Here is a 13,424-nt window from a genome sequence, read left to right on the forward strand (position 1 = left end):
TTAGAAGTGCATTCTACTTAAGTAAAGCAAAAGAATAATCAGGAAAAATCAAGAAAACCTTGAAATTGGTTGTCAGAAGGGAAGGACTACTTGAGTCAAAAAAATTTGTAAGCAATGTACTAAAACAAGGCAAATTTCATGCAACAAAACTTAAAGCCAATTCCCTTTGAGTTATCAGAAGTGAAAGACACCTACCCACGAAAGGCATTCTATGGCTGTATAGTGGAAAATTTTGATAAGAACCTCTAGTCTTTGTATATGAGAATGCTGATATGAGTAGGAAGCAGGGTATAAAAATGAATGAAAATGGGAAAAGGAAAGAGCTGGTCACCTTTTCTTTTAGGGAAGGGGAGACAGGAAAACTAGCCCTCCTGCAGTCTAATAGGACTTATCTTGATTTGTATAATACAGTAATACCTGGTTTGACAACTAGCAAAAATGATATTTCTTTTATAATTGGATTAAGGGGCCAGAGCAGTGGCACAACGCGTAAGGCATCTGCCTCGCACACACTAGCCTAAGATGAACCACAGTTCGACCCTTCAGCATCCCATTTGATTCCCCCAAGCCAGGGGCGATTTCTGAGCACATAGCCAGGAGTAACCCCTGAGCGTCACTGGGTGTAGCCCAAAAACCAAAAATGAAAAATAAATAAATAAATAAATAAAATTGGATTAAAAATAATAGGGTTGGGAAAATCTTGCAAGTTCGAAGAATACATTGCTAGCATGCATGAGACTCTGAGTTTAATGCCCAATATTACATGGAAACTAAACAAAATTAAACTAAAGAAATGGATGCTGATTGTGGTGATCAAACATTGAAGAGATCCAAATATAATATCAAATACTTGACATTGGATCAGATAGATCAACAGGTTGGACACTTGTCTTGCAAAGAGCTGATACAGGTTTAATATCTGGAACCCCATATGGTCTTCTGAGTTGATGAGAATTTTTCCTTGCACAGTGTCCCTGCACAGCACCAAATATGTGCCTCCGACAAAACCCTTGACATAAAACATCTAAAAATTTCTACAGTATATCAGAAATATAGAAAAAGGTTTACCATAGTTTAATGTTTTAAAAAATGGCTAAGTTCAGGACCAGTCATATGAACATGTAGTGTAAATAAAAAATTACCAGACTGGAACACCAAACAGAATGGATACCCAACCTATAACAAGCTGTAAGGCGGAGACCAGTTACACTAGGATTCTGGGGGGTGAAGGAGGGATATGTGGGAGACAAGTTGGGAACAGGAGTGGAGGGAGGACAACATTGATGGTGGGGAAGCCCTTCATTCATTGTCACCATGTACTGTAAATAATTCTGTGTAATGAACTTCAGTCACAATAAAAAAAAAAAAAGTAAAAAAATAAACTAAAAAAAAAGAGCACAGATTTTGAAATAACAGACATAGATTTATGCTTTACCATTTAAGTATGGAGCAACAGACATAAAATTAGACTTATACTTTATTGCATAAGCATGGGGTGCTAAAGAGATTATCACTAAAAGATTCGACAATCAGAACTACCTAACAGAGCAACTACGAAAAGACATTTAAAATATTCAGCAAAGGGGCCGGAGAAATAGCATGGAGATAAGGCGTTTGCCTTGCATGCAGAAGGTCAGTGGTTCGGATCCCGGCGTCCCATATCGTCCCCTGTGCCTGCCAGGAGCGATTTCTGAGTGTAGAGCCAGGAGTAACCCCTGAACACTGCCGGGTGTGACCCTCCCCCCCCCAAAAAACAAATAAAATAAAATATTCAGCAAAAGGTCTTCATAAAAGCACTAAATAAAAAAAAGTTGCTATATTCCTTTCTAAAATATTTTGTGGTATTATTATTACTTTTTTTACACAGTGGTATTTTAAAAACTGTTAATTATATTCATACCAATAAACAAAACAGTTAGCATATCTCTTTTTTTAAATTCGATTTTTTTATTTTTAAGTTAACTCATTATAGAGAGCTTGATGTTTTTTAACTTTCAATTTTTATTTTGACCAAAGTATATTAAAAATCTTTCACAATAATATTTTTGGTACATAGTGACATTGAATCAGGGGCATTCCCACCACCATTGTTGTCCTGGGCTACACACAGTGATTGATGTTCAGGGGTTACTCCTGGTTATGTGCTCAGAAATTGTTCCTGGCTCAGGGGACCATATGGGACACCCTAGATAGAACCCAGGTACATCCTGGGTCAGCCGAGTAGAAGGTAAATGCCTACAGTTGTGCTATCATTCTGGCCCCAGTTAGCATTTCTCAAATGTCTACCAAGTACTTTCTATATACTTTTTTTTTTTTTTGGTTTTTGGGCCAAACCCGGTGACACTCAGAGGTTACTCCTGGCTATGCGCCCAGAAATCACTCCTGGCTTGGGGGACCATATGGGACACCGGGGGATTGAACCACGGGTCCGCCCTACATTATTGGGTGTAAGGTGAACACCCTACCACTTGTGCTATGGCTCATACTTTCTCTCTCTTTAAAGATAGTTGCAATGAAAATCTTATATATTACTTCCAGTGTATAAGATATTGTTCTCATCAGATATATTCTAGAAAATGAATTTAAATGGTTGAAAATAAACTTGAACAGTAATCTACTACACTAAGTATCATGAACTTGAACCATCACATTTGGTACTAAGAGATTACATCAGGAAGAAAAAACAAGATTCAATATAGCCTAGTCTGGTTCATTCTTTATAAAATATTAAAAATGCATATATTTATTCCTAAAACAAGTAATGACCATTCTAGTATATAGAGAAATTTTCAAATAATTCCCTCTCTGGCTCCATAGCCCAGAACACTAGGAAGTGGAGAGATTACTCTGAAAGCTTACAATACAAATACAAATGAGCAGTATCTTCTCAAAATAATCTTAAAGCAGATGAAAATGTCTAGACAAGGCAGAATCAGGAGGAAGTTCAACTTTGTTCCCAAAAAGAGCTACATGAAAAGAAAGTGCTGGTGCTTTAGCTTAACAAATAGGCAACATTTACTGCTATTATTTTATAACTTCTATGTTAGGTATTTAGGATGCAATCATCTAAACATTTTAAATAGCTTTGTTTTCCGTGGTAATGTAAAGTACACCATTATATAAAGTGAAATAACTTTTATATTCTGCATGACAGAATTTTTTAAAATATTAAAAGGACATTTGTATTTCTTTTGTAACTCCTAGCAGAGACCCTTGGGTTCAATTAGCTTGACTTTGCATTTACTTCATTCTAGAAAAGCTGAAAATCTGGACTTCCATCTGAGATTGTCTTCAGGGGCTGGGTAGATACAACAAAAAACAAGACACTCAACTTGCAGAACCCAACCTAGGTTTTAGGTCTGGTGCCACATATGGCTCCTTGCTCTCCACCAAGAGTGATTCTGGAACACAGAATCAGGAATAAAGACTAAGTACTATAAGTATTTAGTATACGTTAGTATATTAGTAAATACCTTCTGCACAGCTATATTTATTGCAGCGCTATTTACAATAGCCAGAATCTGGCAACAACCCAGATGCCTGACAACAGGTGAGTTGCTAAATAAACCATGGTATATATACAACAGAATATACATGTATATACATATACAATGGAATACAAAGCAGCTGTCAGGAAAAATGGAAGTCATGTTATTTTCCTATACATGGATGGACCTGGAAACTATTATGCTTAGTGAAATAAGTTAAGGGGAAAGAGATAGACACAGAATCTCACTCATCTATAGATTTTAAGAAAAATAAAAGATAGTATTGTAATAATATGCAGAGACAATAGAGATGAGGGCTGGAAGGACTGGCTCACAATATAAAACTTACCACAAAGAATGGTGGGTGCAGTTAGAGAAATACCTACACTAACAACTAACATGACAATGTAGTGAGTGTGAAAAGTAGAATTCCTGTCTTGAGTACAGGCAGGAGGTGACAGAAGAGGAATGTTGGGGACATTGGTGGTGGAAAAGTTGCACTGGTGAAGGGGGGGTGTTCTTTTTTATAACTTAAAACCAACTACAAACATGTTTGTAATCTTAGTGTTTAAATAAAGATATTATTAAAAAAAAAAAAGAAAGAAGGAAAGACCGGAGTGATAGCGCAGTGGAAGGGTTTTTGCCTTGCACATGGCTAATGCAAAAGGTACCAGCTTTGATCCTCAGTGTCCCATATAGCCCCCCAAAGTCAGAAGGGATTTCTGAGTGCATAGCCAGGAGTAACCTCTGGGTGTCACCAGGTGTGGCCCCAAAACAAGAAACACACACACACACAAAGAAGCACAAGTCTTATAAGTGTGTCCCCACCCTCCAAAAAAGAAAAAAATGATTGTTTTGTTGTTTTTGTAGCTAGTCTTAAAACCTTAATTCAGGGAAGGCATGGTTAGAGAAACCCAACATTTCTAAGTGTTTTCTTGCTGTAATGAAAGAACCTATTATATTTTATATATGACAATAAAACAGCCATTCTTAACACGACATATAATGGACAGTCAATTTTTGGTAAAGGAGTTGAAACATGAAATAGAGTAAAAATATCCTCATTAACAAATGGTGCTGGGAAAACTGAGGCATTAAAGCTTGATCCATATTTTATACCTTTTACAAAGGTCAATCAAAGTGGATCAAAATCTTGATCAGGGGCCTGAGAGATAGCACAGCAGTGGGGCGTTTGCTTTGCATGTAGTAGACCCAAAACAGATCTGGTCTCAATTCCCAGCATCCCATATGGTCCCCTGAGCTTGCCAGGAGTGATTTCTGAGCACAGAGCCAGGAGCAACCCCTGAGTGCTGCCGGATGTAGCTCCAAAACCAAAAGAAAAACATAAACAAAAACTTTGATCAAAGGCTAGAAACTACAGAATACGCTTAGGAAAATATAAGTAGAATGCTCCAAGACTTGGACCTTAAAGACATCTTCAATGATCTGATACTTATAGCAAAAGCAACAACAACAACAACAAAAATTCGAACAGAATTACATCAATTAAAGAGTCTCTGCATAGCAAAAGAAAAACAGGCTAAAACTAAAAATTGCTAACAGAATAGAATAATATTTGCATTTAGCACATTAGATAAAGGTTTTAATATCCAAGATATATATAAAGTTCTCACAAAGACCAATAAAAAAATACAAAAACCCTATCTAAAAGCAAAGGGGGTCAGAGCAATAGTGCAGCAGTAGGGCATTTGCCTTGCACATGCTGATCCGGGATGAACCGTGGTTCGATCCAAGGAGTCCCATATGGTCCCCCAAACTAGGAATGATTTCTGAGTGTATTTCTGGAGAAACCCCTGAGCATCACTGGGTATGGCCCAAAAACCAAAAAAAAAAAAAAAAATGTGGGGAGAGGAAATGGAAAGTCACTTCTCAGAGAAAACAAGCATTTTTTCAAATAGGCACATGAAAAAATGCTTAGCATTGCTTTTCATTAGGAAAATCCAAATCAAAGCAGCAATGAGATATCATCTCACACCAGTAAAAATAGCTCATATCAAATAAAAATATTCAGAATAAATTCTGCCAGTGATATGGTGAGAAAGGAACTTTTACCCACTGCTGGTGAAAATGTTCAACTGTTAAAAAAAATGGTATGGAAAGTCCTCAGTAAACTTAGAATTTGTCCCCAAACTCCATTTTCTTAGGGGAATTAATGAGGCTTCAGTTATATTAAGTGATATGGGAGAGTGGTATAGCTATATATCCAAAGCACAGACTTAACCACACTGAAAACTAAGAAAACATTGTGTTCTAAGATCACATTGAAAACACTAAGATCTAAGCTGCTATCAGCAAACTTTGTAATGTGCCTGTCAAGTTGGCAGGTAGAGGGTGGAGGGACATTGGAGGGTGGGGGAGTAGGAGATGACAGAGTATGAGAACACTATTGATGGAAGTTGACTCTGGGAGTGGTACTGGTATTGAAAAATGAAATTTTCAACCTAAAACTCAGTAGCCTTATAAATCACGGTTCTTTAAATAAAAATTAATTAAATGATAAATACTAAAAACTATCATTCTATTTCAATGTCTCTAACTAATTTCAACATTCTCTTGGATAGATTACTTAAAATTGTTACAGTATGCGAAGTTTATTTTGGCATTTTGAATACACCCTTCACATATTTTGATTTTTTTTTTTAAGTTTTCGAGCCACATCTGGTGATACTCAGGGGTTACTCCTGGCTATGCGCTCTGAAATCACTCCTGGCTTGGGGAACCATATGGAATGCCCAGGGGATCAAACTGCAGTCTGTCCTAGGTTACCACTTGCAAGGCAAACACCCTACCGTTTGTGCCACTGCTCCAGCCCTCATTTATTTTTGTTGGTTATTTTGAGGCCACATCTGGTAGTACTCAGGGGTTACTCCTGGCTCTGTGCTCAAAAATCACTCCTGTTGGGAGAGTATACAGGATGTGGGGAATCGAACCTGGGTCAGCCACGTGAAGTCAACTGCCTGCCCAGCTGTTGTGTTACTTTGGCTCCAATCCTTCATATTATTAAAGGAGAGTAACATTCCTCTTCCCTGAAAAGTTTCTACCCTCAAATTTCCACATAAATGTAATTCATCGCAAACTTAGATCAGAGTCCCAGCTCATCCACTTGATTTAGAAAAAAACTTAACCATTTTTCTGCAACTTTTTCGTAATTTGTAAGCTGGGTGATCACAAGTCATAATTTTCTTATTTTTTTTCTTTCTTTTCTTTTTCTTTTTTTTTTTGGTTTTTGGTTTTGGGGCCACACCTGGTGGCGCTCAGAGGTTACTCCTGGCTCTGTGCTCAGTAAGCGTGCCTGGCAAACCTGGGGACCATATGGGATGCCAGGATTCGAACCACCATTGCAAAGCTAATGCCCTACCTCTGTGCTATCTCTCTGGTTCCTACAAGTCATAATTTTCTTGACTGGACCCAAAATTTAAAAGAGATAAAGTACTTTGCACAAAGTTTGCAATATAGTAATTTCTCAATTGATGAGTAAATGAGCATGTAACAGATAAGTTTACTTATCTGTCTTACCTATATATCAAATCTATACCCTAGTGAGACCATATTTTATATTTTGAAAAAAAATCACTTTATTATCACATATTTATATTCTTTGTGATTCTGGCTAAGTAGTTTATAATTTTTAATATAACAAAATTAATTAGAAAGAATTAATAATAAATAACAAAATACCACCAATACTAAACCAAACCTGCATATAAAATTAATTTTTTGAAAGTTAAAATTTTCATAAAACCTAACCTCAGTTGATTAGATATCAAAAAATCACTTTCATATTACTACAGCATTGAAAAAGAAGCCATACTGAATGGAAACAGGGATCATATGACTGCCTTGTAAAGTTCTGTGTCTTCAAGTATCTTGTTTTAATACTTAAATCAATTCCAATTCTCACTCTGAAAAATGTCATGAAAAAGTTAGTTACCAAAAAAAAAAAAGTTAGTTACCACATAGAGTTGTTTCCACATGGTTCCCCAGTCTCTTAGTGTTGATGTCATTTCTGTGATAACAGAATCTTCAGTGGGAATAACCATTTCAAATTGTCTGTGAAATTAAAAACAGGAAAACAAGGTTGATATGCAAATATCATGTTTTCTTTTAAGTACTTTAAAAGTAAACTTGGAAAGGAGGCAACCTAGTTATTTTTTGATTCTGCAAACAGTAGGTTCTTTTTTTTTTTTAATAATAAAGCACTACAAAGAATGTTGGTTAGGTCAGTATCATCATCCAGATCAAATTGGGGTTATAATAGAGAAGCAACAATTACGAAAATTCTGCTCTAGCCACAATATGACCACTAAGAGTCAACTCATTTAACTTCTCTGAGAACAAAAGTCCTCATGTAACATGAGGTCATGAAGCTTACATGAACTGATAAGTGACTGTGCATGTAAGCACTAAGGCTACAGGACTTAAAGAGAATGACAAATTTGCTCAATGACTGCAGTATCACAACTGTCAACATCCAAATTCAGTGCCATAAATAACTAGATATTGAAAGACTGATTAAATATTCATTTTACTTCATTAACATTTCATTTTAATTATTTGCAAATGATGCCCTGTAAAATCATTAGTACTATTAGTAATGTTATACATCAAAGAAACTATTAGGAACTGAACACTTGCTTCACAGATAATTAAAATGTTTATAATTGGAATAATATATTCTTTCTATTTCATCTTTAAAAGTGAAAAAACTATATTTAAAAAAAGCATCACCTGTAACTATTTGAGAAGATACATAAGAAAATGGGAATCATAGAATCTAAACTCAACAGAGAAGAACATTTTTCTCCATCTTGAATTTCTTTTGTGAATTCTTTCAGTTTATATGCAAGTTTAAAATGACTAAAATGACTAATTATTATTATACTTTCTCAAAAGATTTCTCCTAATTATATGGATGGGAACTATTTTCTTTATCCAAGTATGTACATATTTAAAAAAACAACCATTATAACAAATAGTAGAGACTTAAGACCAAGAAAATTACTTTTTAGCATGAGGCTAATAACTGTTCTACAGTTCTTTTCTAATATTTGTCCAAAGTGTATAAAATTGTGCTTTGTCTTCTTGACAGAAACTATAGTTTCTAAAATCTTCCCTTTAATTCTTTATGAAGGCTGCATCTCCTCATTTCATAATGCTGTAACAATACTTCCTTTGAGAATATATTTCTTCTTTCTAGAGCTAACGCACAGCCCTAATATAAAACTAGGATTTAAAAGTAGAAATAAAATAGTAATGTATATACTATGACATAGATTTTTGTCTTCCTATATTTTCAGCTGACAGTACATTCAATTTGTTTTTAAAGCAGCTGTTGTACATCTAATTATAAATATTTGAGGGCAAATATTATATAAAATGATTTGATACAAGGTCAAAGAGGAATTATGAATTCCTAGGAAAATGTAAATACTTAACATTTTAAAATGCATAAAAGAGAAGTAACATAATCTCTGAGTAGTAATTAAACAATACAGAAATGGCTAGTTTGTTTGCAAACTATGATTTAATTTAAGGACCTCATTAAAATACTGGTCTAGAGACCCACAGGTAGCTGTAGACCATGAACATAATATAAAAAGTAATTGGGTCTTTAAGAAGGTGATTTGGAATTTGTTTAAACAAAATGTAAATTTTTAAGAAACACCCCTGAAATTATATTTTTCTCCATTATTCTGAAATATACTTTGCAATTACGTCATGCTAGTGGACCAACAGTCTACTAGTTCAAATAAGAGATGCCAAAACCCCAACAACTTTCCTCTCTGAGAAAGCATTCATAAACATGTTTAAACTGAATTTTCCTTCCAATTAATAGTCTGAGAACAGAGTCCCAAGCAATTGTAATAATTCCTCAATTTAGAAATCAAAATCTTGGTTCTATCCCTAAGTGATGCTGTTTAATGTTCAATAAAGAACAACCAAATCTCAAACTTTCTCAAACAATTTTTACACATCCTTTACACATTTATCTACTTATTTATAAAAATAGAGGGCCATGTGCCTGGTTCTTCATAGGAGTAAAAAAAATGAATAAACAAGAGAAGGTACTTATGTTAATAATAATGTTCATGATAAGTGCCCAGTTCAATTTGCTTTAAGAGGTATCACTTTGGGGTTGAAGAGATAGTATAGGGGGCACACAGCAAATTTGGATTTGATCACCAACATCTCACATGGTCCCCCAAATACCACCAGGAGTGATTCCTGAGTGCAGAGCCAGAAGTAGCACCTGAGCAGAACCAGGGAGGGCCCCAAACCAGAAAAGAAACAAACAAATAAAATATCACTTTCACTAGGGGGAGATATGCTGAATGACCATCATCTTTGCTCACATTCTATTTCCCTTGCTTGGTGAATGTAAAATTCGAGCTAAGGGGAGGGTTGAGTTTAGGACAAAGAGAATAAAGAGGACTAGCTGGTTGTATCTGACTAGCAGACATCTGAATGAATAGGACAGAAAACATGAGATTCCACATTGCCATTTACTGCTCACTAGGGCAAAAGGGGCAGACCAAGAGAATTAATAAGGGTCTGATATTTTGATATTTTGTGGAGTGTCTTCTCATTTACCTCAAGGGAGCTGAGCAGTACAAATCTAGCCATGTGGGAAAATCCCCCAAAAGAGAAGTAACTGCCTGATTAACTTCTGAACATTCCTGAATAGGTGAGAGGGTAGAGAGAAAGAGACAGAGAGAGAGAGAAGAGTGTTTATATACATTTCTGAATGGCATCCAGCGTGTCAGCATGTGCTTTTGTGTTTCTGTGTGTGTTTATTCCTTAATGGCATTGTGTGTGTGTGTGTGTGTGTGTGTGTGTGTGTGTGTGTGTGTGTGTTAGAGCATCTGGCTCGGTTCTATGCTCAGGAATCATACCTGGAGCGTTTTGGGGACCACAGGATAGTCACAGCTGCATTCATATGCAAAGAGAGTGCCTTAGCCTTTATACTTCTTCTTTAGCCCAGGAAACCCAATTATTAAGATTGAAAGGAGGAGCATGGGAATATTTCAGGGATTAGGGTGAATGTGATGCATATTCCCACCTTGGTTCCAATGCTTTGTGTCCTTTTGAGCATCACTTGTTGAATCCCTGAATGCCCCAACCACTTCCAGAGTAGTGTTAGTGGTCCCTGATACAATATAGGCAAAACCACATTCTCAAGCCCTAGTACCCAAACTATATTCTAAACTATATTCGAACTATAATCTAAACTTAGTATGTAAACTTTAAAGTTTAGGCTGATTAGAAGAAAATGGCCAGCAGTGGTCCTAGATAATCCAATCACAACTTGGAAGGTCCAAAAATAAACAAATAAAAAGTAACAGTAGTTCAAGATAAAGGTGAAAGATAGTACAGAAGGTAGGGTGTTTGCCTTGTACACTGATGACCTCGGTTAGATCTCTGACACCTCATATGGTATCCTGAGCCTCACCAGAAATTAACCTTGAGTCCAGCAGGTGCAGCCCACAAACAAACAGAAGAGTGAAAGCAGTGTCAGTTATTAGCATTAGAACTATTAAACTTTTAATCTGTCTAAACATTAATTACTATTAATAATATTGCCTAAGATATTGATATGTAAGATATAATATTTCTAGGTTCTTCTAAGTTTTAGTTCTAGAAATGTAAGGGACACTTAATTTATGCCATAAACTTTTAGTCACTTGCAAAAGTAATTTCACTGAACTAATATCCAATACTCTATAAAAGAGGATTCAAGATCATTTATTTGGATATCAGCTCACAAATATCTATTAGAATACTTATAATCTCAAAGACAAAAAGAAACTACTATAACTAAACCTACTGTAACTAAAAACCTACTATAACTAAAGCAAATTGATCCAACCATTATGGAAAATAGTATGCAGCTCCTTAAACTGTTTTAAATATAAATTCCATAAAATTTAGCTGTCTAAATTCTGGATTTTTACTCTGAAATGCATAAAACATATTCAAAGAGCTAAGTAAACTTCCATATTTTCTGTAGCATGATTTAGAATAGCTAATAACTAGAAAAAATCAAAAGGATAACTGACTGAAGTGTGAACCATTAGTGTTTATAAAAAATGAAATATTATTCCACAATATAGATGAAATATTACCATTTGAAAAAACTTGGACAGACCTTGAAAATATTTATGTCTAATGAAATAGGTCAATGAAAGAAAGACAGCACTAAAATATTTTACTCCTAAGTGATATATAGGAAAAACAAGAACATGCACTAATTTAAACTGTAAAAAACAACAACAAAAAAAAACCAATTTTGGGATATAAGATCAACTAATGCTTGGTTACTAGAAAGATAGGAAGAAGGAAAGGTGGGTTTGGGCAGAAAAAGGTGACCCTGGAGGGAAAGAAAGGAGGACAAATTGGTTTACAATGTTATTGCTTAAACTTCCAAGTGTTTTAATGTATGATACCTCGATAAACAAAATAATTATCCAAATGAATAGCATTCTCAGAACCTTTTTGGTAACATTCAAATTTGAAGATAACCTTTTATTGTGCTTTTAAAAAGAGTGTTAGAGATAATACAGTGGACTTTGCATACAAACTGGGTTTGATTCCTAGCACCACGTAAGGTTCCCTAAGGTCTGCCAGGTGTAAGTTATGAGAACCCAATCATCATCATAATCATCATCATCTGATCTTTAATAGTTCCAGTAAAATATTAGGTTTTGCTATTGAGGAAAAATGTAATTTCTATGAATAATTCTGGATCATTTTTGTTTGTCTCAGAGGGAACCATGCAGTGCTGAAGATGGAAATTGGTATTGCAACATGCAATGAATATGCTCAACCCTTTCAGTCATGTCTATGATCTTCTGAATCCCTTCCTTTAATCTCTAAAGTGAACATTATTCAATAATGTACTGCATATTCCTTGTGACATGGTGCCAAACATCTGGATACAGATTTATGGTTCATTTACACTGTGAACAGTTAAAGGTTAACCAAGCAATTCTACTGTCTCATACTGTGTTATTATTTTGGAATAATTTATTATCAAGATAGCTAATTCAAGTGCTTTGGGAAGCAGATTAGAAAAGTTATTTTTAAAGCTTTATATTTAAAAGTATGAAAAATATCAGGTACTTATAAGATACTTATAAGATTAGTACTTATCAGGTACTTATAAGATTAGTGAAAAAATGTGCCATAGAAGTGATGTTCTATAAAGAGTTGAATAAGCTTTTAAGTTGGTTCCATGGGATATGGTTTTATTATTCCCTATTAAAAAAATCAAAGGATTGGAGCAATAAGTTAGCAGTTGGGGTGCTTGTCTGACAAGCAGCTGACCCATGTTATATCCTGACATCCAATATGGTTTCCTGGGTGCAGAGCCAGGAGTAAATCCTAAGTATTGCTGAGAGTGGCCCTAATATAAAATAAAAAATGTTTTTTTTTGGTATTTGGTAAGTCTGGCTGCCATTCTTCCTTAACTAGCTGGGAATCCAAAAGAAGCAGCTCCTTTGCTTCAGGTTAGGCTAGTTATGACTTCTGGGCAATGAGAGCCCTCCAGCAACTTAGTTCATATAGATACACAACACACACAGACAAGGTTCTTTCATTCTTCCCACTCACTACCTGGAATGATACATCTTTTTCAAATACAGACAATAGCATCATGAGCTTTGACTCATGTTTCAAAATAATTACTAAGTTTTTCATACTCTACAGTAAACAATTATTCTGCAAAAATTCTCCAATTATTAATAACATTCATTTCTTACCCTTTGTTCTTTACACAGGCATTTTTTAAGTGAACGAAGCTAGAAGGAAATATACCCTGGAAAAGAAAACATAAAGGTCATGGTGCTGTGAAGGCATACGTATATGAAGCAGTCACATATTATAATAATACCAAGGATAGGGAAAATCATCTACTGC

At 35.2% G+C, this 13,424-nt stretch overlaps 1 protein-coding gene across 1 annotated transcript in view; it reads right to left on the reverse strand.

Annotated features, from left to right (window-relative positions):
- Nucleotides 1–13,424, reverse strand: part of DOCK4 (dedicator of cytokinesis 4) — a 530,301-nt gene that overhangs the window by 292,466 nt on the left and 224,411 nt on the right. The window contains exons 4-5 of the mRNA XM_049782931.1: nt 13,268–13,323; nt 7,463–7,559 (exon numbers count right to left, since the gene is read on the reverse strand). Coding sequence (XP_049638888.1) covers nt 7,463–7,559; nt 13,268–13,323 — 153 coding nt within the window. The remainder of the gene's footprint in view (nt 1–7,462; nt 7,560–13,267; nt 13,324–13,424) is intronic.

Source organism: Suncus etruscus, chromosome 1 (genome assembly GCF_024139225.1).
Source record: "Suncus etruscus isolate mSunEtr1 chromosome 1, mSunEtr1.pri.cur, whole genome shotgun sequence".
Lineage (NCBI taxonomy): Eukaryota > Metazoa > Chordata > Mammalia > Eulipotyphla > Soricidae > Suncus > Suncus etruscus.